The 26,885-nt window shown below is 45.9% G+C and overlaps 1 protein-coding gene across 2 annotated transcripts; it reads right to left on the bottom strand.

The window, feature by feature from the left end:
- Positions 1–45: 45 nt before the first annotated feature.
- On the bottom strand, positions 46–24,900 carry LOC148139306 (pregnancy-specific beta-1-glycoprotein 1-like). Of its 2 annotated transcripts, XM_087980882.1 has the most exons (9): positions 24,196–24,900; positions 23,730–24,041; positions 17,252–17,566; positions 15,518–15,659; positions 15,345–15,421; positions 7,913–8,041; positions 6,187–6,315; positions 2,070–2,118; positions 46–354 (listed from the first exon to the last, which is right to left on the bottom strand). In XM_087980882.1, the coding sequence occupies exons 1-8, from the start codon at positions 24,245–24,247 to the stop codon at positions 2,096–2,098; spliced, it is 1,179 nt and encodes a 392-aa protein (XP_087837008.1). In that variant the 5' UTR covers positions 24,248–24,900; the 3' UTR covers positions 46–354; positions 2,070–2,095. The 2 variants fall into 2 exon arrangements, with proteins under 2 accessions (XP_087837008.1, XP_087837007.1); XM_087980881.1 differs by having other exon boundaries at positions 15,345–15,659; positions 24,196–24,899.
- Positions 24,901–26,885: the final 1,985 nt, after the last annotated feature.

The raw sequence follows: 26,885 nt of genomic DNA, 5'->3' as shown, positions 1-26,885 counted from the left end.
GCCCGAAACGTTGATTCTCCTGCTCCTCAGATGCTGCATGACCGGCTGCACTTTTCCACCGCCTTTGACGCTGGGAATGAATTGTGAATTTAGTTGAAAAGAACCCGGAAAATCTCGGTTGCACCAACTCTTTTCCGAACAGACATTCCAGCGTAATTAACAGGTCGTGGCTGTAACTCCATGAAACTTTAATGAGCAAGTGGACCCCACAAGTTTGTAATAAAGTGAAATCTGAATTATGCTTTAAGACATCCTCTGGGAGGGAGTTAATATTGTACATTTTCTGTCGGTTTCCCTGTGGTTTCTGGCTTCTTTGGGCTGCAGAGCATTATTGGTAAAGTCCTCAGCTTCCCTCTGAAAACACAATGGAAACAAATTGGAGTGATGCTTGGTATGAAATGTACTGTCCTGTATTGTTGTTACACCAACCTGATAGTTACAGTGCACTGCAAGCACTCAAATAAAGAAAACTTTAAAAAAAACATACACGTTATCTCATGCACTGGTATAAAATAGGGAGAGGCTGGATCAGCTCGGGCTATTTTCCCTGGAGTGTCGGAGGTTCAGGGGTGACCTTATCGAGGTTTATAAAATCATGAGCATGGATAATGTGAATAGCCAAGGTCTTTTTCCCAGGATAGGGGAGTCCAAAAATAGATGGCATAGGTTTAAGGTGAGAGGAGAAAGATTTAAAAAGGACCTGAGGGGTGACTATTTCACATAGAGGGTGGCACGTGTATGGAATGAGCTGCTAGAGGAAGTGGTGGAGGTTGATACAATTACAACATTTAAAAGGCATCTGGATGGATATATGAATGGAAAGGGTTTAAGAGGGATATGGGCCAAATGCTGGCAAATGGGACTAGATTAATTTTGGATATCTGGTTGGCATGGACCAGTTGGAGTGAAGGGTCTGATACCGTGCTGTACAACTCTTATGATTCGAAGATGCACTGTAGAAGTCGACTAAGGCTCCAAACACATGACGACTTCCATCTCGAAGGACAAAGGGCAGCCGATACATGGGAAGACCACTGTCTCCAAGTTCCCCTCCAAGCCCCTGACCATCCTTATCACAGTTCCTCCAGAGTCACTAGTTCAAATCCTATGGGCCAATAGGCTGTGGAGTAGCATATGGAGTTTAATTTATATAAATGCGAGGTGCTGTATTTTGGGAAAGCAAATCTTAGCAGGACTTTGACATTTAATCTAAGTCCTAGGGAGTGTTGCTGAACAAAGAGACCTTGGAGGGCAGGTTCATAGCTCCTTGAAGGTGGAGTCACAGATAGGTTAGTGAAGAAGGCATTTGGTAATCTTTCCTTTATAGGTCAGAGTATTGAGTACAGGAGTTGGGAGATCATGTTGCGGCTGTACAGGGCATTGGTTAGGCCACTTTTGGAATAGTGCGTGCAATTCTGGCCTCCTTCCTATTGGAAGGAAGTTCTGAAACTTGAAAGGGTTCAGAAAAGATTTATAAGGATGTTGCCAGGGTTGGAGAATTTGACCTATAGGGAGAGGTGGAATAGGCTGGGGCTGTTTTCGCTGGAGTGTCAAAGGCTGAGGGGTGATCTTGTAGAGGTTTATAAAATCATGAGGGGCATGGATATGGTAAATATCTTTTCCCTGGTGTGTGGGAGTCCAGCACTAGAGGACATAGGTATAGGGTGAGAGGGGAAAGATATAAAAGAGACCTAAGGGGCAACATTTTCATGCAAAGGGTGGTCCATGTACGGAATGGGCTGCCAGAGGATGTGGTGGAGGCTGGTTCAATTACAACATTTAAAAGGCATCTGGATGGTTATGTAAATAGGAAAGGTTTAGAGGGCCTAGTGCTGGCAAATAGGACTAGATTAAATTGGGATATCTGGTTGGCATGGACGAGTTGGACTGACGGGTCTGTTTCCGTGTTGTACATCTCTATGACTTCGTGAGAGACAAGTAAATTGGAAACTTTTTAAACGTTTGTGATAACTTAAGGAATCAAAGGACTTGATTTCCAGTGTATTACCCCAGCAAGTTATCATAACTTAAAGACTTGTCTTACCTCTTGATATACTGCAAATACTCACCTATTAACTGTCTCACCTGGATAGGGTTACTCAGCAACAAAGTCCAGAACTGCAACAAGACAGAGGAGAACATAATCAATTGACTTAATCAATTTGATGAGGCTTAAGCATCCTTAAATGATCTATACTGAGTAATGTACATCGCTCCAAAAAAATGCTTGCATGTTGACCATCTCAAAAATATTACTGTCGATTGCTTTGTTACATGACTGTGTCACTTATAAATTTAAATGTCCATCTGTCGATGTTAACGATAGGGTAGTGAAGAAGGCGTGTGGTATGCTTGCCTTTATTGGTCAGTGCATTGAGTACAGGAGTTGAGAGGTCATGTTGCAGCTGTACAGGACATTGGTTAGGCCACTTTTGGAATCCTGCATTCAATTCTGGTCTCCTTCCTATCAGAAGAATCTTGTGAAACTTGAATGGTTCAGTAAGGAATTACAAGTATGTTGCCAGGGTTGGAGGGTTTGAGCTATCGGGAGAGGCTGAATAGGGTGGGGCTGTTTCCCTGAGTGTAGGAAGCTGAGATGTGATCTTACAGAAGTTTATAAAATCATGACAGGCATGGACAGGGTGAATGAACAAGGTCTTTTCCCTGGGAGTCCAGAACTAGAGGGCACAGGCTTAGGGTGAGATGGGAAAGATAAAAAAGGGACCTAAGAGGCACCATAATCGTGCAGAGGGTGGTGCATGTATGAAATGAGCTGCCAGAGGAAGTGGTGGAGGCTGGTACAATTACAGCATTTATTAGGCATATGGATGGGTACATGAATAGGAAGGGTTCAGAAGGATATGGGCCAAGTGCTGGCAAATGGGACGGGATGAGTTTAGGATATCTGGTCGGCATGGGAGAGTTGGACCGAAGGGTCTGTTTTCATGCTGCACATCTCTATGACTCAATGTGCTGACACCCTCAGATAGGGACAGGAGGTTGCTTCATGGCCACATGCCAGTTTCCTCATTCTATGGCACTCAGAATAACATATACTCTAAACTCTCTGTATCTGTCTTGGCTGCATCTCCTTACATATACTGGACTGGACTGGCAAAGAGTGTTCAGTCTTTCGTCCTTTGAGTTCTCATAAAAGTGCTGGAAAGTGGGACTGCTGGAGATACAAAGCAGTTTCTGTCATTGATGAGCTGAAGGCCTTCTTCTGCATTGTATGAGTCTATGATTATTAATGGAGTTACTACTTTCTGAGGATAAAGTTGCCATATACCTGCCACTCTTTATGTGAAGATGTGTTTCTCCAGACCTGGAGGTTTGGGGTAACTCTGACATGAGGGTTACACCCTTCCAGCTAATCTCTCTCACCAGCACTAAATCTGGTGGCTCAGTGGTTAGCACTCAGTGGATTCAGTGCATTAGTCAGGGTTCGATCCCAGCCTTGGGTGACTGTCTGCGTGGAGTTTGCGTGTTCTCCCCGTGTCTGCGTGGATATCATCTGGGTGCTCCAGTTTCCTCCCACAGTCCACAAATCTGCAGGTTAGGGTGGATTGGCCATGCTAAATTGTCCCATAGTGTTCAGGGATGTGCAGGTTAGGGTGAATTGGCCATGCTAAATTGTCCCATAGTGTCCAGGGATGTGCAGGTTAGGGTGAAATGGCCATGCTAAATTGTCCCAGAGTGCCCAGGGGTGTGCAGGTTAGGGTGGATTGGCCATGCTAAATTGTCCCATAGTGCCCAGGGATGTGCAGGTTAGGGTGGATTGGCCATGCTAACTTGTCCCAGAGTGCCCAGGGATGTGCAGGTTCGGGTGGATTGGCTGTGCTAAATTGGCCCATAGTGTCCAGGGATGTGCAGGTTGGGGTGAATTGGCCATGCTAAATTGTCCCAGAGTGCCCAGGGGTGTGCAGGTTAGGGTGAATTGGCCATGCTAAATTGTCCCATAGTGCCCAGGGATGTGCAGGTTAGGGTGGATTGGCCATGCTAACTTGTCCCATAGTGGCCAGGGATGTGCAGGTTCGGGTGGATTGGCTGTGCTAAATTGGCCCATAGTGTCCAGGGATGTGCAGGTTAGGGTGAATTGGCTGTGCTAAATTGTCCCAGCGTGCCCAGGGATGTGTAGGTTAGGGTGAATTGTCCATGCTAAATTGTCCCATAGTGTTCAGGGATGTGTAGGTCAGGGTGAATTGGCCATGCTAAATTGTCCCATAGTGTTCAGGCTTGTTTGGGTTCAGTGCATTAGTCAGGAGTAAATGTAGAGTAGTAGGGGAATTGGTCTGGGTGGGATACTCTTTGGAGGTTTGGTATGGACTTGTTGGGCCAAAATGCCTGTTTCCATGCTGTAGGGATTCTATGAAATCTGTGTCTATCCACTGTCTTATCTCCTCTGAAATATTCTTCTGCATTTTTTGAACAGCTTCTATCAATCCCATGCAGATTGCACTGATTGGTGGGCTAGGGAAGCCAGGCCATACTGAGCAATCTGATTGGTCTATGAGTAGTAGGACTCTGGATGTACCAAGCATTGGAGGGACTGTAGTGTACTTGTACCTTAAGATAGCAGGACAGTTGGATTCAAATGGCTAAGGCTGACGTGAGATACTTGCCTTCATTAGACGAGGCTTAGAGTTTACGAGCAGGGAGCTGTATAAAACATCAGTTAGGTCTCAGCTGGAGTACTGCATTCAATTCTAGAATCCACATTATAGGAGCAAATGGGATAGCAGTGGAAAGGGGAGGGAGCAGAGGGAGATTTACCAGGGGATTGCCTGGGCTGGAGAGTTTCAGTGATGAAGAAAGATTGGACAGAATGGGGTTGTTTTCCTTAGAGCTGAGGAGACTGAGGAGGAGGTGCAGAACATGGTTGAGATTCTGGATGTAGGTTTGCTCGCTGAGCTGGAAGGTTCATTTTCAGATGTTTTGCCACCATACTAGGTAACATCATCAGTGAGCCTCCAGATGAAGCACTAGTGGCATGGCCCGCTTTCTATTTATGTGTTTTCCTTGGGTTGGTGATGTCATTTCCTGTGGTGACGTTGTTTCCGGTGGTGATGTTATTTCCTGTTCTTTTTCTCAGGAAGTGATATTGAGATGTATAAAATGATGTGGAGCTTAGACAGGAGAAACATATCACCTTGTTGGAGGGATCAGTGACCGGGGGCATAGATTAAAGGTAAGAGGTAGGAGGTTTAGAGGGGGGATATGAGGACAAAAATTTTCACCCGGAGGGTGGTGGGGAATGTGGGACTCACTGCCTGTCAGGGTGGGAAAGGCGGAGACCCTCATCACGCTGAAGAAGTTTCGAGATGTGCACTTGTGGTACAAAGGCTTTCGGCCAAGCCGACTTCTCTGTTTCATAGAATCAAAAGCAGACGTTGCTGGAAAAGCTCAGCAGATGTGGCAGCATCTGTGAAGAGAAATCATAGTTAACGTTTCAGGGTCCAGTGACGCCTCCTCAGAGCTGATGTTGGCTCGGAAAATGTGGGTATTTATGCAGAGGATAGAATGGGGGCTGGAGGGACGGTGTAAGGAGTAAATGATGAGTGGGGATAAAGCCCAAGGAGAGAAAAGAACATTTGGACTGACCAAGGAGTGGACAGCCATTTAGTTAACAGGGTGAAGAGCTGTTAATGGAGACTGTTAGTGGCTATCAATGAGTTATGTGTTCCCACCTATGTGCTCCACCTTTCCCTCCGACCTATCACTGTCAGCTCCCACCTGCATCTACCTATCGCCTTCCCAGCTATTTTCCCCCCAGCCCCACCCTCCGACTTTTCCCTGAGACACCTTACACACACATCCCTCCCCCTCCACCACATTCCTGATGAAGGGCTTATGCCCGAAATGTTAACTCTCCTGCTCCTCGGATGCTGCTTGACCTGTTGTGCCTTCTCTAGCACTAACCCTTGACTCTCCAGCATCTGCCTTCCTCACTTTCTCCCCGTAGCAGCGGACTGTGTGGTAACAAGGCCTGGTGCATGCAGAGGCTGGGGTAAGGACATTGGAGAGTTCAACCCTTAAAGTTGAAATTGAGTCCAAAGGGGCTGCAGGGACCCCAAGTGGAAAATGAGGTGCTGTTCTTAGAGCTTAGACTGAGCTTCGCTGGATCACTCTTGGTGTGTTGTAAACCTCAATGATTCTGTGAAAGTGATGTTGAATCAAGCAACTTACCTGGCCGGGTACTGGGGATGCACCAATACTTGTTTATGATGATAGAAAAGGCAATTATAAAGCAGAAGGTCAGGATCATGACTAAGGTCAGGGCAGCCCGATATCCTTTACAGAATATAGTCAGGAGATCTGGAAGATGGAAATCAAACACTCAAACGGTGGTCAGCTCAGCGAAAGACACGCTTGCCGGAAATTTGCTGGTACTCAAGTGCAAGAAATTGTCCTTAATTGAGAGTTGCAGATTGGTTCGTTCTAAAATCCAACAGGACGACTAACCAAGCGATGCATTAAAAGTTTAAGGGTAATTGCTGCAGAGGTACAGTGAGAAACACCACTGTTTTAAGGCTCCCGATTTTTCCAGCACACTTCAAAAATTTAGTTTCATGGTACCCCCTCATTTTTCACAGCTGGATCTTTTGCTCATAAACATCACATCTACTCACATTTACAGACTTATTGGAGGAGTTTGCAACATAATTCAGGCTTTAATAAACGCATTAGCACTCTTAACAAGTATCTGATAGAATATTTTTTAAGATCGGACTGGTGGGGGAGTGGGAAGGGTGTGAATAGTCTTAGAATAAAGTGGCACAAACTTAAGCCTGTGATGAGGAAGAAATTCTTCTCTCAGTGGATTGTGAGTCTTTGGAACCCCTTATCATAGATTCCCTACCATGTGGAAACAGGCCCTTCAGCTCAACAAGTCCACACTGATCCTCCGAAGAGTAACCCACCCAGACCCATTCCCCTACCACTCTACATTTACCCAGAATAATGCACCTAACCTGCACATCCCTGAACACTATGGGCAATTTAGCACAGCCAATCCACCCAAACCTGCACATCCCTGAGCACTATGCGACAATTTAGTACGGCCAATCCACCCTAACCTGCACATCCCTGAACACTATGGGCAATTTAGCATGGCCAATCCACCCTAACCTGCACATCCCTGAACATTATGGGACAATTTAACATGGCCAACCCACCCTAACCTGCACATCTTTGGATTGCAGGAGGAAACCGGAGCACCCGGAGGAAACCCATGCAGACACGGGGAGAATGTGCAAACTCCACACAGACAGTTGCCACAAGGCAGGAATTGAACCTGGGTCCCTGGTGCTAACCTACTGAGCCACCGTGCCACTCCCAGGCAGAGTCCCTGTGTATGTTTCAGGCTGGGGTGGAGGGATTCTTGATCAGTCGGGGAAATCAAGGCTCATCGAGAAAGGACAGGGAGGTGCAGCTGAGGAAAGTGGGATCAACCATGATCCTTTTGAATGGCAAAAGAGGGGCTGCTTTTCCTATTTCTTCTGGTCGTAAGATTCAACAACATACTCTTGGCAATGGCTTTTATTACCATTGTACAAAATCTCACGGAACACATGAGCAGTTCACGGGGGCACACCAGTTTGTGCTGTAGCACACCAGTTGAAAACCACTGGTTTATTATGATCTTTCAACCCTTGGGGTGGAAGAAGAACATGTCTACCTGATGGAGCGGGCCTGAGGGGCTGAATGGCGTACTGCTGTTCCTGTTTTTTATGGTCTTACAGCTTTAGAAGCTGAGGGGTGTCAAAGGGGACAGGGAGAGATCAGGAGTGCGGCACAGAGATGGAGGATCAATCCCGCTCCTGTCGAGTGATGGCAGAGGCTTGATCGGCTGAATGGCCTACTCCTGTTCCTATTTTGTACACTTGGATGAGATGCAGAGTTTGACACTTACCGTGAATTTCGCCCATCGCTCTGTGCCGCTTCACATAGATGTGCTTACCAATGAAGAAAATGCAAACTGAAACCAGAAGAACCGCAACAACCAGGCCAACGTAATAGGTTGCACAATTTGCAGAGAAGTCTGTCAGGAACAGAATTCGCGGATCAGGTCAGCAAAACGATGAGAGTCTTCAACTCAACTTGCTTGACAAGGCAAATCTTGGCATACTGCTCCTCTCCCCCCCCCCCCAACCACCATTCCACGCTGTTTGGTGCACAAGACATTGGTAAGGCCAATTGTAGATGACCAGCTGCTGTTCAAGTTGCCCTATTATATAAAGGACGTTATCAAACTGGAAAGAGTGCAGGAAAGTTTTACCGGGTTGTTAGCTAGACTGAAAGGTTTGGGTTGTAGGAGGAGATTGGATAGACTGAGACTTCTTTTCCCTGGAGCGCAGGAATCAGAAAGGTGACAAGTATGTCAGTTAGCTCGCTGAGGCTGGAAGGTTTGTTTTCAGACGTTTCGTCACCATACTACGTAACATAATCAGTGAGAGTCTCTGGTGAAGCGCTGGTTGTATGTCCTACCTCTCCCCTTATAGGTGGTGGCTTCTTCAGGTGGGTGATGTCATTTCCAGTTTTTTTTCAAGGGAAGGTAGATAGGGTCTAAGTCAATATTTTTATTGATGGAGTTCCGGTTGGAATGCCACGCTTCTAACAATTCTCGTGCGTGTCATTGTTTCGCCTGACCTAGGATGTGTGTGTTGCCCCAGTCAAAATGGTGTCCTTCTTTGTATGTGGAGAAATAGTGACAGTGGGTCATGTCTTTTGGTGGCCAGTTGGTATTCCTGTATCCTGGTGGCAAGTTTCCTGCTAGTTTGTAGTGTTTTTTTACAGTTCTCGCATGGTATCTTGTAAATGACGTTAGTTTTGCTGGTGGTATCAGAAAGGTGACCTTATAGAGGTTTATAAAACCATGAGAGGCATTGATGAGGTGATGATTTGGAGCTGCCGTTGTTGGATGGAGGTGTACAAAGTTAGAAATCACACAACACCAGGTTATAGTCCAACAGGTTAAATTGAAAGCACACTAGCTTTCGGAGCGACGGTCCTTCATCAGGTGGTTGTGGACTCCACAACCACCTGATGAAAGAGCGTTGCTCCGAAAGGTAGTGTGCTTCCAATTTAACCTGTTGGAGTATAACCTGGTGTTGTGTGATATTTAATATTGATTAGGTGGATACCAACAGATTTTCCCCATGGGTAGGACGGTTGACAACTAAAGGGAATAGGTGAGAGTGGAGAGACACAAAAGGGTCCAGAGGGGCAATCTTTTCACACAGAGGGTGGTGAATGTCTGGAATGGGTTTCCAGATGCAATGGTGGAGGTGAGTACAATTTTGTCATTTAAGAAACGTTTCAACATGAATGGGATACGTATGGAGGGATATGGACCAAATATGGGATTAGCTTAATTGTGAAAACTGGGTGCATGGACAAGTTGGGCCGAATGGCCTGTTTCAATGCTGTAAAACTCGATGACTGACCATTCCGTCAACACAGGTGGGACTTTGCAGGCCATAAAGCAGTTATACCAATTCAGACATTACAACAGTGCACTGATTAAAGCATGTTAAAATTGTACAAGACATTGGTTCAGCTGCATTTAGAATACTGTGTACAGTTCTGGTCGCCACATTACCGAAAGGATGTGGATGCTTTGGAGGGTGCAGAGAAGGTTTATGAGGATGTTGCCTGGTATGGAAGGTTCTAGCTATGAAAAGAGGTTGAGTAGGTTAGGTTTATTTTCACTAGAAAAAAGGAGATTGAGGGGGGACCTGATTGAGGTTTACAAAATCATGAAGGGTATAGACAGAGTGGATAGAGACAAGCTTTTTCCCAGGGTGAAGGATTCAATAACGAGAGGTAGAAAGTTTAAGGGGGATACACGCGGCAAGTACTTCACACAGAGGGTGGTGGGTGTTTGGAACACGTTGCCAGCAGAGGTGGTAGAGGCAGGCACGGTAGATTCATTTAAGATGCGTCTGCATAGATGCATGAGTAGGTGGGGAGAAGAGGGATACAAATTAGATTACTTACAGTGTGAAACAGGCCCTTTGGCCCAACAAGTCCACACCGACCCGCCACCCACCCAAACCCATTCCCCTACACATTCCCCGTCACCTAACACTACAGACAATTTAGCATGGCCAATTCACCTAAACCTGCACATTTTTGGACTGTGGGAGAAAACCAGAGCACCCAGACGCAACCCATGCAGACACAGGGAGAACGTGCAAACTCCACACAGTCAGTTGTCTGAGGCGGGAATTGAACCCCGGTCTCTGGCACTGTGAGGCAGCAGTGCTAACCACTGTACCACCCACTTTGCTTAGGAATTGACCAACAGGTTTAGACTAGATTTGGATTGGCACAGGCTTGGAGGGCCAAAGGGCCTATTCCTGGGCTGTAAATTTTCTTTGTTTTCCTTTGTTCTATTCCAGAACAAGCTGAGGCTGTGAAAAGGATGTCGAACTATAAACACCTTATGCCTCAAATTGGGTGGGCGGTGGAGGGGGGGAGGTATTGCAGTATTACAGGTTGTCAGACCTATCTCCACTATCAATGAAACAAGGGAACGTGTATTGACTTCTACTTCTGGTGTGAAAATTAGGAATGTTGCTTGTTGCAAGTGGAATGCAATATAAAAATTGGGGAAAGGGCAGGTCAGTAGATATGAGGTGAGACGATCAGTCTTAATCTTATGGAACGCAGGCTGGAAGGGCTAAATGGCTTCCTCCTGTTCCTGTTCCTTATGCTCTCAGGGAGGCTTTACTGTAGTTGTACAGTACGTTTTGCGGCCTTATCAGTAATATTGTGCACAGTTTAGGTCTCCTAATTATATAGTTGTGTTGGAAATAGTTCCAGGCGGAGGTGGGTACTGCAGATGCTGGAGATTAGAGTGGTGCTGGAAAAACACAGCAGGTCAGACAGCATCTAAGGAGCAGGAAAATCGATGTTTTGGGCATTCCCGATGAAGGGCTTTTGCCCAAAACATTGATTTTCCTGCTCCCTGGATGCTGCCTGATCTGCTGTGCTTTTCCAGCACCACTCTAATCTGGAAATAGTTCCACTCAACTGATTCCTGGGATGAGGAAGGAATATAGAGTCACATGAAAACATGAGACATAGATAAGCTGCAGAGCTGGACTGAGAGGTGGCAAATGGAGTTTAACACGGACAAGTCTGAGGTGATTCACTTTGGTCGGAGTAACCGGAATGCAAAGTACTGGGCTAATGGTAAGATTCTTGGTAGTGTAGATGAGCAGAGAGATCTCAGTGTCCATGTACACAGATCCTTGAAAGTTGCCACCCAGGTTGACAGGGTTGTTAAGAAGGCATACAGTGTTTTAGCTTTTATTAATAGAGGGATCGAGTTCTGGAACCATGAGGTTATGCTACAACTGTACAAAACTCTGGTGCAGCCGCACTTAGAGTATTGTGTACAGTTCTGGTCACAGCATTATAAGAAGGATGTGGAAGTTTTGGAAAGGGTGCAGAGGAGATTTACTAGGATGTTGCCTGGTATGGAGGGAAGGTCTTACGAGGAAAGGCTGAGGGACTTGAGGCTGCTTTCGTTAGAGAGAAGAAGGTTGAGAGGTGACTTAATAGAGACATATAAGATAATCAGAGGGTTAGATAGGATGGACAGGGCGAGCACGAGGGGGCATAGCTTTAAATTGAGGGGTGATAGATATAGGACAGATGTCAGAGGTAGTTTCTTTATTCAGAGAGTAGTAAGGGTATGGAATGCTTTGCCTGCAACGGTAGAAGATCCACCAACTTTAAGTACATTTAAGACGTCATTGGACAAGCATATGGACGTACATGGAATAGTGTAGGTTAGATGGGCTTCAGATTGGTATGACAGGTCGGCGCAACATCAAGGGCCGAAGGACCTCTACTGCTCTGTAATGTTCTATGTTCTAAAACACTTTGGTCCAACTCATCCATGATGACCGAGTTGCCCCAACTAAACTCAGACCACTTTCCTGCGTTTTACCCATATCCCGCAAAACGTTTCCTATCCCCTGTAACGTTTATGTACAAATGTCTTTTAAATGTTGCAACTGTAGCTGCATCTATCACTTTCTCTGGCAGCTTCTTCCACATACAAACCATCCACTGTGTACAAAAGTTGTCCCTTTGGTTCCTTTTAAATCTTTCTCTTCTCACCTCAAAAATACACGCCCTAGTTTTGAATTACTCCAACCTCGGCAAAAGACCTTTGTATTCACCTTATCTATACTCCTTATGATCTATAAAGTGAACCCTCAATCTCTCATGCTCCAGCGAAAAAAAGCCCAGCCTATCCAATCTCTCCTTATAGCTCAAACCCTCCAGTCCTGGTAACGTCCTTGTCATGCTTTTTCTGATCAGCCATGACGTCATTGAACAAAGGCTCAAAGAGATGAATGGCCTCCTGTTTCTTATGGTCTTAGAGAGGCTTTATTGCAGTTGTCCAGGCCGTTTTGGGGTCTTATCGGTAATAATATGCACAGTTTAGGTCTCCTTGTTTGAGAAATAATCTAGTAATGTTGAAAAAAGCTTGAACGAGGGAACAGAAGTAAATAAATAAGGTTTCCCTTTTAAGATGGAATACAAAGAGTTTTTGTTTCATCTCTTCGAGGGTTGTGAGTCTGTGGAAATAGCTTCGCTGGAAAGGAGTAGACGCTTGGTCATTGAATCTACTCAAGGCTGAGTTTGATTTTTGACAGAGGAGGAAACTTAAGGTTGATGGAGGGAGGCAAGGATCAGAACCAGATCTGTTTTAATCTATTAGAATGACAAATTGTTACCGACCAGAGTCGAGAGTGTGTTGCTGGAAAAGCACAGCAGGTCAGGCAGCATTCGAGGAGGAGGAGAGTCAGGCAAAAGGAATGAGGCTTGTGGGTGGGGGGGAGGGGGCGAGGTGCTGAGAGATAAATGGGAGGGGGAGTGGGGCTGGGGAGGAAGGTAGCTGAGGGTGCGATAGGTGGATGGAGGTGGGGGTAAAAGTGATAGGTCAGATGGGAGGGTGGAGCGAATAGGTGGGAAGGAAGATGGACAGGTGGGACAGGACATGAGGGCGGTGCTAAGCTGGAAAGTTGGATCTGGGATAAGGCGAGGGAAGAGGAAAATGAGGAAACTGGTGAGATCCACATTGATGCCGTGGGGTTGGAAGGTTTCGAGATGGAAGATAAGGCATTATTCCTCCAGGGTGGTTAGGGAGTGGTGATGGAGGAGGCCCAGGACCTGCATGAACCTGGTGGAGTGGGAGGGGGAGTTGAAGTAATATGGACCAGACCAGACCCCCTGAAAATATTTTAAGGTAGCCTCGACCCTAAATTTTACTTCTTTTTTGAACTCAAAGGTGAAGTGCCTCTTTCAGACGCAAATTAACGGGTCAAACCATTCAGTGTTAAGCAAAACACAATTTATTTAAACCGCTCTAGTTATAGTCCAATCAAAGAAAGAGGAATTTCGGATGACAACTGTGCTGGAAGGTCTAGCACAATAACAGATACCGTAACAAATATTACTAATTAACTTCCAATATAGTAACATTCCATAAACATTACCTTTGACAAAAAAAAAGGTAAGTTCAGTCACGGATTCTCACATCCAGGAGGCGAAAAACATCAAAAGGAAATTCAGAGAGAGTTGGAGCCAGGAGGACATTCGCTGAAGCTTCCAACTCTGTTGACATCGCAGTAGCTTCTGACGTTAGTGAGGAACTAAAATCTAGAAACCCCAATCTGTGACAGTTGGCCACACCCATTCAGGCTGTGAAAAAAAAACCCAAGGCCTCCCAAGCTGATTATGCAAGTGCTCTTATCTAACCAGTTCTGCACCTCTGCTTTACAACCTCTCTTCAAAAAAGAAACAGGACAAAATAACCTCAAAAAGTGACAGCATTGGTGCAAACGCAAGTTCAGAAGGCCAATTCATATGTCCCAAATTTACACTCTCTCCCCATTTTCTTTTGATTGAGTTCAGTGGCACAGAAAAGCCAGCTGCTTTAAGTTTGGAATAATTTTCTGTTTGACAAAGGAAGTCCTCTACATTTAAACTCAGAATATATAGACCGACACTGAGTCATACAGCAGACCCTTCCGTTCAATTTGTCCATGCCAATTAAGTTTCCCAAACTGAATAGCCCCATTTGCTTGCGTTTGGTCTATTTCCCTCTAAACCTATCCTATTTACATACCCGTCAAAATACCTATTGAGTGTTGTAACTGTACCTGCATCCACCAGCTCGTCTGTAGTTCATTCCACATATGAACCACCTTCTAGAACATAGAACATTACAGCACAGTACAGGCCCTTCGGCCCTTGATGTTGCGCCAACCTGTGAAATCAATCTGAAGCCCACCTAACCTATGCTCTTCCATTCTTGTCCATATACCTATCCAACGACCATTTAAATGCCAGTAAAGTTGGCGAGTCTACTACTGTTGCAGGCACTGCGTTCCATGCCCCTACTACTCTCTGAGTAAAGAAACTACCTCTGACATCTGTCCTATACCTCAGTGTGAAACAACTGCCCCTCGGATCCCTTTTAAATCTTTCTTCTCTCACCTTTAACTATGACCCCTAGTTGTGAACATCCCCACTCTTGGCAGTTCAACAGTGCAAAGAAAACAGTCATCATGCCCAGACCCATTGCAAATTCTTTCACCCTAATCTAACCAAACTAGGAACAGGAACCTCAGCAGAGGAACAAGATGTTCTAGATAATTCAATTAGCAATCAAATGGGCAAAATAAGATTAGATACCCTACAGTGTGGAAACAGGCCCTTCGGCCCTAAGAGTCCACACTGACCTTCTGAAGAGAAACCCACCCAGACCCATTGTCCATATTTACCCCTGACAGGCCGGCATGGTGGCTCAGTGGTTAGCACTGCTGCCTCACAGCACCAGGGTCCCAGATACGATTCCAGCCTCGGGTGACTGTCTGTGTGGAGTTTGCACATTCTCCCCGTGTCTGCGTGGGTTTCCTCCTACAGTCCAAAGATGTGCAGGTTAGGGTGGATTGGCCATGCTAAATGGTTCATAGTATTCGATGCATTAGTCAGAGGATAATGGGTCACTCTTCCGAGGGTCAGTGTGGACTGATTGGGCCGAAGGGCTTGTTTCCAGGAATCTAATGCACCTAACACTAGGGGCAGTTTAGCTCAGCCAATTCACCGAACCTGCACATCTTTGGACTGTGGGAGGCAACCCACACAGACATTGGGAGAATATATAAACTCTACACAGACAGTCACCCGAGGTGGGAACTGAACCCAGGTCCTTGGTGCTATGAGGCAGCAGTGCTAACCACTGAGCCACCATGCTGCCCTAAGTGCAAGTTTCAACCAAGTAACTCTTTAATCCAACAATTGTAGCAGGTACTCACTGAATACTTGAAGGGTGATACTGGCTGATGCTGAGATACCGGTGGGGGACTCCAGAGTGATCGTAAATTCTGTGAAGCTGTAAGGATGCACAGACAGTAGAAGGAGGGATGCATTTGGTAAGAGTTCTATCCAGAAGAACTTGTGCTGTGTTATATTCTGAATGGTGCCGTACCACTGGAAAAGCGTTTCCTCATTGGCAACCCAGCTTCCATTCTTCACTTCCCCGGATATATGAACAGAGAGGATGACACAGGCTCCAGACTCTGCTTTGATGCTACTGAGCTCTGGGGAGATGCTGAGAGGCTGTGGTTGCGCTGGGAGACAGGACAATAGGTCAGTAAACTACATTAAGCTTATTGTAACTGATCACTCCGAGAGAGGGCCAACTTGCTGTTTCTACATGAGGCTGCGAGAGATGTATTTAAGTCTAATGACCAACATAACTGTCCTCTTTATTAATAATCTTTTTAGTCATTCCCACAGGATGTGGGGGTCGCTGGCTGGGCCCAACATTTATTGTCCATCCCTAGTTGCCCCTTGAGAAGTTGGTGGTGAGCTGCCTTCTTGGACTGCTGCAGTCTACCTGCTGTAAGTTGACCCACAATGCCATCAGGGAGGGAATTCTGGGATTTTGACCCAGTGGCAGTGAAGGAACGGCGACATATTTCCGAGTCAGGATGGGGAGTGGCTTGGAGGGGAACTTGTAGGTGGTTGTGTTTGCATGTATCTGTTGCCCTTGTCTTTCTAGACGGAAGTGGTCATGGGATTGGAAGACACTTTCTGAGGATCTTTGGTGAGTTTCTGTAGTGCATCTTGTCGGTGGTACACACCGCTGCTACTGAGCGTCGGTGGCAGAGGGAGCGGGTGTTTGTGGCTATGGTGCCAATCAAGCGGGGGTTGCTTTGTCCTGGGTAGTGTCAAACTTCTCTAGTGTTGTCAGAGCTGCCCCCATCAGGGAAGGTAGGGAGTATTCCATCATACTCCTGACTTGCAGATGGCGGAGAGGTTTTGCAGAGTCAGGAGGTGCAGTATTCCGAGCCTCTGACCTGCTCCTGTAGCCGCTGTGTTAATGTGGTGCGTCTAGTGGAATTTCTGGTTAATGGTAACCCCTAGGTATGTACATCCCAAAGACTGCTGCTGTTCACCATGAACCCTTCCAGGGTAGTGAAGGATGGGGAGCAAAAGCTGTCTGAGTGAGGAACACCCACATCTCATGTGCAATAGAATAGAAACATTTGTTGTGATATGCCCCACCAACACTTGACACATAGAGTCATAGAGATGTACAGGATGAAAACAGACCCTTCGGTCCAACCCTTCCATGCCGACCAGACATCCCAACCCAATCTAGTCCCACCTGCCAGCACCCGGCCTGTATCCCTCTAAACCCTGCCTATTCATTTACCCATCCAAATGCCTCTTAAATGTTGCAATTGTACCAGCCTCCACCACTTCCTCTGGCAGCTCATTCCATACACGTACCACCCTCTGCGTGAAAAAGTTGTCCCTTAGGTCTCTTTTATATCTTTTCCCTCTCACCCTAAACCTATGCTCCTCTAGTTCTGGACTCCCCGATCCCAGGGAAAAGACTTTGTCTATTTACCCTAAGAGCTAGAAGTACTCAACCTGTAACAAAAACAGAAATTGCTGGAGAAACTCAGGAGATCTGGTAGGTTCTGTGGGAGACAATTAATGTCTCAGTCCACTAACCCTTCTTCAGAATGCTGCCAGACCTCCTGAGTTTCTCCAGCAATTTCTGGCCTTTGTTTCACATGACCAGCATCCACAGTTCTTTGTTTCATTTCGGTAGTTGACTATTCTGGGCAATGATGGGCAACATTAAATAGGCAACCCAATTATTTTGCTGGCCCTTCTTTCTTTAATTTGGGAAACAGCAGCAACTTACTGATGACATTCAGTTCGATTTTGGCTGTCCTCGTGTCGCCGGATGCTGTACTCATGGTCACATCGTATTCTCCAGTGTCCGATACCCTAACCGATTTCAGTTTCAGTGAAGTCTTGGAGGAGATTGCGGTCCGCCCACTGTAATCAGGGCTGATCTCGGGGAATGTGTCACTCCACCAGGTGACAGCTTTCCCTCCAAACGTCCAGCTCCCGTCCTTCACCTCTTGTGTAGGGCTCGCTGACAGAATGACTGTGTCCCCAGCAACGGCATTAATCTTGCCGCCTTCAACGCTGATGGTAAAAGGAGCAGACTTTGCTAGGCGAAAGCAAAAAAAAAATCTGTGATATTTTCCATTGATAGAACTGATAACAATCCAGATTCTGCAGTTGTAATGACAGTGAATCTGTCAGCTTCTACCCTCATTACAACAGTCATGGATAATCAAGCATATAAATGCTTCTTTACTCAACCATGTTATTTGTTGGATGGCCAGCCAGTGATGCTAACAGTATGGGTTCAATTCCCACACTGGCTGAGGTTAGCACTCTCCTCCATCCATTGGCTTCACAGTAGGAGACAGAGAGTGGTGGTGGAGGGTAGTTTCTCAGACTGGAGTCTTGTCACCAGCAGTGTTCCGCAGGGATAATTTCTGGGTCCTGTTCTGTTTGTCGTTTATATGAATGAACTGGATACACGTACAAAAGGCATGGTTAGTAAGATTGCAGGCAATACCAAAATTGGTGGCATCGTAGAGAGCAAAGAAAGTTTTCTAAGATTACAAAGGGATCTTGATCAAATGGATCAATGGGTTGAAAAATGGTAAGTGGGACTAGATTGGATACCTCATTGGCATGGACCAGTTGGACCCAAGGATCTGTTTCCATGCTGTACATCTCTATGACTCTATGGCAGAGTTCAAACTGGATAAATGCAAGGAATGGCATTTTGGAAAAACAAACAAGGGCAGGGCTTATACAATTATTGGTAGGGCCTTAGGTAGTGTTGTAGATCAGAGGGACCTAGGGGTTCAGGTGCGTAATTCTTTGAAGTTTGCATCACATATAAGCAGAGTGGTTAAAAAGGCATTTAATACGCTTGCCTTCGTTGCTATAGGACGTTGGTGAGGCCTCCTTTGGGTTACTGTGCCCAGTTCTGGTCACCCTAGTTATTGGAATGATGTTATTAAGCTGAAGAGGGTTCAAAGGAGATTTACGAGGACGGTGTTGGATATGGAAGACTTGCGTTATAAAGAAATGCTGGCTAGGCTGGGGCTATTTTCACTGGAGCGCAGGAGACTGAGAGGTGACCTTATAGTAGTTTGTAAAATGATGAGAGGTATAGAGAGGGTTAATCATAGAATCCCTCTAAAGAGTAACCAACCCAGACTCATTCCCCTACATTTACTCTTGACTAATGCACCTAACCTACAAACCCTGAATACTATGGGACAATTTAGCATGGCCAATTCGCCCTAACCTGTACATCTTTGGACTGTGGGAAGAAAACCCACGCAGACACAGGGAGAACACAGCCAGTTGCCTGAGGCTGGAATCAAATCCAGGTCCCTGGTGCTATGAGACCGCAATGCTTACCACGGAGCCACCGTGCCACCTTGTTAATGTCCTGTGCTGACAATGGGAGGTGTATTTTCCCTAAGAAGGGGGATTTCAAGACTAGAGGTCTCATTTTTAACGTGAGAGGATGGACATTGGAAAAAGACATGAGGGGCAAATTTTTTACACAGAGGGTGGTTCACATGTGTAATGAACTGCCTGAGGAAGTGTTGGATGCAAGTACAATTACAATGTTTAAAAGATACTTGTTCTAAGTACATGACTTGGAAAGGTTTGGATCAGGAGCAGGCAGGTTGGACTAGTTTAGTTTGCGACTATGGTCGGCATGGGCTGGTTTGACTGAAGGGTCTGTTTCTGTGACTCTATGACTCTCCCCTTGTCTGAGGCTTGGTGACCTTCAGGTTAAATCACAACCAGTTGTCTCTCTCTCTCTCTCTCTCTACCCCTGGTGAGCGAACAGCCTAATGATCTGGTTGGACTGTTGAGATTTTACATTATTTGTTTATGAAGGCATCACATTGAGCAGGGCTGGAGCGGGGAGATAATCAATTCAACTGGAGTGGTGCCTAAAAGTTGCTGCTCTTGCAATACAAACACTGTGTGTGACTAAACGTCACGGGGCCAGAATTATGTGCTGAGGGATGCAGTAAATCTTAGGCTCACAATGGTGGCAACAAAATTGCTGCATTGAACCTTACAGAGTACGCCAAATGGCTGGAAACTGTCTCGAACCTCTCAGGCTCTATCAGCTATGAAGGAACGTTCCTTGCAGACATTAGGAGTATCGGAACACTACCGTGGCATCGCAAAGTCTCACAGGCTGTTTGGAGGAAAGTTGAATTTATTTACAATCTCCGTCCTGCTCATTGTGGCATGACTTGGAATGTACTGGAACAAATTTCTCCAAAAAATGATTTATTTTGAGGGAAAATAAAGTGTCTGTGAATGGACAGTTTTGGTCACCTTGTTTAAGAAATGATGTTATTTAGATGTCAGATCAGCCATGATTGTATTGAATAGCAGAGCAGGCGTGAGGGGCTGAATGGACTATTCCTGTTCCTATTTCTTATGGTCTTATTAGATTACTTACAATGTGGAAACAGGCCCTTTGGCCCAACAAGTTCACACTGACCCTTTGAAGAGCAATCCACCCAGACCCATTCCCCTACATTTACCCCTTCACCTAACACTACAGGCAATTTAGCATGGCCAATTCACCTAACCTGCACATTTTTGGATTGTGGGAGGAAACCGGAGCAAACCCACGCAGATACGGGGACATTGTGAAAACTCCGCACAGACAGTCACCTGAGGCGGGAATTGAACCGGGGTTTCTGGCGCTGTGAGGCAGCAGTGCTAACCACTGAGCTACTGTGCCTTCCACAAAATGATTAATTGGCTTATTTTTTCTTTCATGGGTGTTGCTGGCAAGGCAAGCATTTGTTGAACTGAGTAGCTTGCTGGACTATTTCAGACGGCAGTTCAGAATCAACCATATTGCTATGGGTATGGAGTTACATGTCAGTCAACCAGGTAAAGAAGGCAAATTTCCTTTACAAAAGGAATCAGTCAATCAAATGGGCATCATTACTGATGACAAGGTTTATAATCCAGTTTTATTCTCTGAATTTCAGTCCCACCAACTGATATTGTGAGATTTGAACCCCATATCTCAAACCTTGACCTCTGGATTACTAGTCCAGTGACAATGCTATTATGCCACCATCTCCCTCGCTGGACAGAATTCAAATCTCTTAACTTATAGAGTTTGGCTGAATCACAGAGTCTCAGTTATACCTTTGATTCAGAATAAAAGTCTGGCAGATCAGCTGGTCAACCACCTGATGATGGAGCAGCACTTGGAAAGCTCGTGCTTCCAAATAAACCTGTTGGACTATAGCCTGGTGTTGTATGATTTTTAACTTTGTACACCCCAGTCCAACACCGGTGTCTCTAAATCAGATCAGAACAGGTTCATTTAAGTAATTCTCTGTGTGGAGGTATTGTCTCACAAGCAAAGGAAACATAGTGGTTCAGTAGTTAGCACTGTTGCCTCACAGCATTCGGGACCAGGTTTGATTCCAGCCTCGGGCAACTGTCTGTGTGGAGTTTGCACGTTCTCCCCGCGTCTGCATGGATTTCCTCCGGGTGCTCCAGTTTTCTCCCTCAATCTAAAGATGTATGGGTCAGGTGGTTTGGCCATGGGAAATGTAAGGTCCAGGGTGGAATGCTCTTTAGACGGTCAGTGTGGACTCAATGGGCTGAATGGCCTGCTTATGCATTGTAGGGGTTCCATGATGTAGAAGACAAACAGATGGGGACTCTGTGCAGTGTAGTTTAGAAGAATGAGAGGTGATCTCATTGAAAGATGTCAGATTCTTCAGGAGCTTTCCTGGGTAAATGAGGTGTCCCTTCATGGGAAAGTCTAGGACCAGAGTGTAGAGTCTCAGAATAAAGGGGTGGCCAATTTAAGAATGAGATGAGTAGGAATTTCCTTTCCCTCAGGGTTGTGAGTCTTTGGAACTCCTTGCGGCAGGGAGCTGTGGGGGCAGAGTCCTTCGATATATTTGAGGCTGAGATAGATTTTTGATCAGTCGTGGAATCAGTGGTTATGGGGAACGAGCAGGGAAGTGGCCATGAGAAATGTCAGATCAGCCACTTTCGTATTGAATGGCAGAGCAGGCTTGAGGGGCTGAATGGACTATTTCTGTTCCTATTTCTTATGGTCTTAGCTTGTACAGGTGCAGTGGCTCAGTGGTTAGCATTATTGCCTCACAGCACCAGCGACCCAGGTTTGATTTCTGCCTTGGGTGACTGCATGGAGTCTGCACGTTCTCCCCGTGTCTGCATGGACTTGCTCCGGTTTCCTCCCACAATGTGCAGGTTAGGGTGGATTGGCCATGCTAAATCGTGGAAGGTGCATTACTCAGGGGTAAACACAGGGGAATGGGTTACTCTCTGGAGGGTTGGGGTGGACTTGTTGGACTGAAGGGCCTGTTTCCACACTGTAGGGAATCTAATCTAAAGTTTGGCTGAATCACAGAATCTGAATTATACCTTTGACACAGAATTACAAGAATCGTACCCGGCCAAGACGAACAGAAAGAAGCGAAAAGCGGAAATAACTCGAGAAACAGCAGAGAGAGAAAAATCAAACTCAATGTTTCGGGTCCAGTGACCTGTGTTCTGAAGCGTTAAGACTGCTTTCTCTCTTCACAAATGCTGTCAGACCTGCTGAGTTTCTCTAGCAATTGCTGTCTTTCATCTCAGACCTTAAGCACCTACAGTTCTTTGTTTTTATAAACATAAACATAGGGCGGTACGATGGCTTAGCAGTTAGCACTGCTGCCACACAGCACCAGGGTCCCAGGTTCGATTCCAGCCTCAGGTGACTGTCTATGTAGAATTTGCACATTCTCCCCGTGTCTGCGTGGGTTTCCTTTCATAGATGTGCAGGCCAGGTGAATTGGCCTTGCTAAATTGTCCATAGTGTTAAGTGTGTTATTCAGAGGGAAATGGGTCTGGGTGGGTTACTCTTCGGAGGGTCGGTATGGATGTGTTGGCCCAAAGGGCCTCTTCCCACACTGTAGGGAATCAAATCTAATCTAAACATTTTATATAAATTAAAAAAACACCGAATGAGCCTCATCACATGCCCAATTCAAGTTATGGAGTCATAGACTCTTCCAGCACAGAAACAGATCCCTCAGTCCATTGCCATGGCGACCATAATCCTAAACTCAGCTAGACCCATCTGCCTGCACTTGGCATGTAATTTTCCAAATATTTCCTATTCCTATACTTATCTAAATGTCATGATTTGGAGATGCCGGTATTGGACTGGGATGGACAAAGTTAAAAATCACACAACACCAGGTTATAGTCCAACAGGTTTATTTGGAAGCACTAGCTCTCGGAGCGCTGCTCCTTCATCAAGTGGTTGTCTATATGTCTTTTAAACATTCTAACTGAAACCGCATCCACCATTTCCTCTGGAATTTCATTCCATACACGGACCACCCTTTGTTGAAACAAACAGCCTACCGTGTCTTTTTTTAAAACTTTCTCCTCTCACCTTTAAAATACGCCCATGGTCTTGAAATCCCCCACACTAGGGAAAAGGCATTCACCTTATCCATGCCCCTCATGATTTTATAAACTTCTGTAAGGTCACCTCTCACCTTCCTGTAACAGGGTGATCAGGACTGGACACTATTCCAGCAGACACCTCTCCAACATCCTGTACATCTTCAAAATAATGTCCCAACTCCACCATTCTTGTGAGCAATGAAGGCAAGTATACTAAAGGTCTTCTTAACCGCCCTATCTCGATCTGATGCAAACTTGAAAGCATTATGTACCTGAACTCCTAGGTCTCTCTGTTCCACAACACTCCCCAGTGCCCTACTTTTAATCGTATAAGTCTTGTCTTTGTTTATCTTAACAAAATGTGGTACATTTATCCGAATTAAACTCCATTTGCCATTCATCTGCCTATTCACCCAATTGATCAAGATGTTCTTGTAATCTTAGATGACCTTCTTCACTGTCCACTACACCAGTAGTCTTGGTGTCATCCATAAACTTACTAAACATGCTTTCTATAGGCTCACCTGAATCATTTCTATAAATGACAAATAAAAGTGGACCCAGCGCTGATCCCTGTGGAACACCCTGGTCACAAGCCTCCAGTCTGAAAAACAACCCTCCATCACCACCCTGTCTCTTACCATAAAGCCAATTTTGTGACTAATTGGCAAGCTCACCCTGAATCCCATGTGATCAAACTTTGCTAATTAGTCTATCATGCGAAACCTTGTCAAACCGAAGTCCAAGTGAACAACGTCTACCGCTCTGCCCATGTTGATCTGCTCATTGTCGATTACAAGAGACAGGGAACTTACGGAACACGTTCAAAGTGACCTTGGCTTTGCCTTCTTGTCCAGTCGGGGAGTCCATCGTCACCCAGTAATCCCCAGCGTCTTTGAGAGTTACTGAGAGGAGGAGGAGGGACGTGTTGTCCAAAAGCAGCACGTTGCGTTTGGTGTAGGCGACGTTGAGGTCAGGGGGCTCGACGGTCCACAGGACAATGGACTCGCCGCCAAAGTTCCAGAAACCACTCGAGACGGGGGAGGAGGGTCTCACCGGGAGGGTGACTCGATCACCCACGGTGGCATTGACCTCTGGCTTGTACACGAAGATACTGAAAGGCTCAGCTGTGGGAACAATTCCAAGGCATCTGCGTTAGGAAGGGACCCAGAGAGGAGCACAACACACAGGGGCTGCCTTTTACTTTTACCCTCAGGATGCCCCCAAAACTTCCAATTGCCTACTCTGACCCGGCCTGCTGTTACCCAAAGAGATTCTCACCGTACGATATGACGAAGCACACCACGGAGATGATGAATCCAGCTCTCTCCATTTTGGCAGAAGTGTCTCTAATCCGGTGTTTTCACTGGAGTCCTGTGTCCAGGAGCGTCACATGAGCGGTTTGCGAAGACTGGGGAAAGACAAGTGACTGGCTGCTCTGTTTGCTGGTCATACACTTGTCAACAAGCTCCAAGTGCAATCATTGTCAGTTCCCATTGTTCTGTGGTTTCCCCTCCACTTGCAATTCCTTCTGTTTGGACTGGAGACTACGATCATTTTGCCCTGATCGCTTATTCCAGAAAGGGATCTTGGCCTGAGGAGAAGGAATATTCTATTCGCATCCCAGCTCTCACAACTCGACGCCACTGCAAATAATGTTGCCTTGTCAAGCTTCCAGCTGAGAAAGACGGTCATCAAATATTCAATCTTATATTCTATGTTTCTAGCCCCTAGTCACAAAGTCAAATGCATTTTCTTCTTTATTAATTGCTGTTTTTAATCTGTCCAACCACTTTCAATAACAGAAATTGAATTCCCCCCCTTCCATCTGGGAATCTCCACTACAAACTTCTCCCCAAGTCTAAAATAAAAACAACCAGTTATTCGTTTCCTGCCTCTCAGCCAAGTTTTCCTTCGAGTTAAAAACAGCTGATTGCTGCTTTTTAGGTCACGTCTCCGTTTAAGCAACTATTTCAACCGAAACTCAAGAGAGTTCCGAGTTCGGTCACTGTTCTGTGCGTTGTTCTCCCATTTCCCCAGAAAGCATTTACTGCTCAACACAGGACATCGATTCCTTTTCCCCTGCTCAGTCTCCCCATTTAAAAAGCAGGGTGGAGGTGTAGGGGTGAGCAAGGGACACTATGTGGCCCCTGAGCATTCCCTACCTACTTTGGGAATACATTGATTTTGGTTTCAGTCCTACTCAAGGCCATTCTCTGACTTGTTTCCTCTTATCCCCCACCCCGGACACTGATGGCTTCTGCTGTTGCTAATATCGCTTTGGTTCCAAACTGGAAAATGGGAGGCAGAGGTTTAGGCAGGGAATTTGGAGGATCTGCTCAGGCAGACCACGAAAGAACCATAGATCAGAAATTCACCTGAATTCGGCACACAAGCGCAGTGGCTACAAGAGCAGGTCAGATGCTAGGAACACTGCAGTAAGTAACTCACCTCCTGACTCCTCAAAGCCTGTCCACCATCTGCAAGGCACAATTCAGAAATGTGTTGGAATACTCCCCACTTATCTGGATGGGAGCAGCCCCAACAACACTCAAGAAATTTGACACCATCCAGAACAAAGCAGTCCGCTTGATTGGCACCACATCCACAAACATTCACTCCCTCTACCATCAAAATTCAGTAACAGCAATGTGTACCATCTACAAGATGCACTGCAGAAATTCCCCAAACGTTCTTAGACAACACCTTCCAAACCCAGGAGCACTTCCATCCAGAAGGGCAAGGGCAACAGATACATGGGAACACCACCCCCTGCAAGTTCCACTCCAAGCCACTCACTATCCTGACTTGGAAATATATCACCATTCTTTCACTGTCGCTGGGACAAAATTCTGGAATTCCCTTACGAAGGGCATTGTGGGTCAACCTCAGCAGATGGACTGCAGCAGCTCAGGAAGGCAGCTCACTACCACCTTCTCAAGGGGCAACTAGGGATGGGCAATAAATGGTGGACCCAGGCAGCAATGCCCATATCTCACAGATGAATTCAAAAGAAGCTGACAGCTTGACTACCTTTGTGTAATGATTGTAATGAGGTCAGTCAGGGGGACTTCATAGAATATGAGTTCCCTGATTGAGGCTGTGAATCTGGTCCAGTCAGGGAACCATGGCTGATATAAAAAAGGTTACGAATCAGGGATACTTACACTCTGGTGACTGACTCTATATGAGGTAGTACTATCATCAAGGACTGCTCAGGTGTAAATAAAGAGTGATTTGGTGATGAAATAAGACCCTCTGTAGAGTTACTGCACTGAGAAGACATCACTTTTTAAAACCATTTTCACTCACACGATGTGAGTGTCACTGGAGAGGTGTTTATTATAAGGAGGCAGTTAGGAGTCACATGTCAGCAATTCTAGGTAAGGACAACACAGTTCCTTCCCTACGGGGACATTAGTGAAGCCGATGGGATATTCCAATCATCATCATCTGATTCTTACTTCCTGATCTTTTTTCCTCCCCGGATTGAATTCAAATCCCACCATCTGCCGTAGTGGGACTTGAACACCAGAACTTCAGCTGGGTCTCTGGATTCATAGGAAGAGAAAGTGAGGACTGCAGATGCTGGAGATCAGAGCTGAAAATGTGTTGCTGGAAAAGCGCAGCAGGTCAGGCAGCATCCAAGGAGCAGGAGAATCGACGTTTCGGGCATGAGCCCTTCTTCAGGAATCTTCAGGATTCATAGCCCAACAATACGACCGCTAGGCCACTGGCTCCTCTCCGCAAGCTGCATGTCCTGCAGATATCACAGTCACGTGTTTTTTGATCTGTGTGGGGAAGATCGGAGAATGGGCTCCCCCAGAACCCGGAACTTAATGATGATAATCTTCAGGAAATTCAAGCAAAAAAATAAGCTGCTCTGCCTAATGGTTGAAACATTGGAGGAATTTCTGCTTATTCCAGCATTAACAAACTCACTGAACCCTGTGATTATATCAACAAATAGG

The sequence above is a fragment of the Chiloscyllium plagiosum genome, unplaced genomic scaffold (assembly GCF_037043375.1).
Source record: "Chiloscyllium plagiosum isolate Xiang-an unplaced genomic scaffold, Cpla_swu_hap1 HiC_scaffold_38, whole genome shotgun sequence".
NCBI classification, from domain to species: Eukaryota; Metazoa; Chordata; class Chondrichthyes; order Orectolobiformes; family Hemiscylliidae; genus Chiloscyllium; species Chiloscyllium plagiosum.
The sequence above is the reverse complement of the archived record's forward strand: the minus strand, read 5'-3'. Positions and strand labels throughout refer to the sequence as shown.

What these genes read in the sequence shown, in the direction of transcription:
- LOC148139306 (XM_087980881.1), bottom strand. Translation starts at nt 24,247, where the DNA reads ATGGAGAGAGCTGGATTCATCATCTCCGTGGTGTGCTTCGTCATATCG. An exon ending in AATCGAACTGAATGTCATCA is followed by an intron (nt 15,660 to 17,251) that starts GTAAGTTGCTGC and finishes CCTGTCTCCCAG; the next exon opens with CGCAACCACAGCCTCTCAGC. An exon ending in AGCGATGGGCGAAATTCACG is followed by an intron (nt 6,316 to 7,912) that starts GTAAGTGTCAAA and finishes TCCATCTTCCAG; the next exon opens with ATCTCCTGACTATATTCTGT.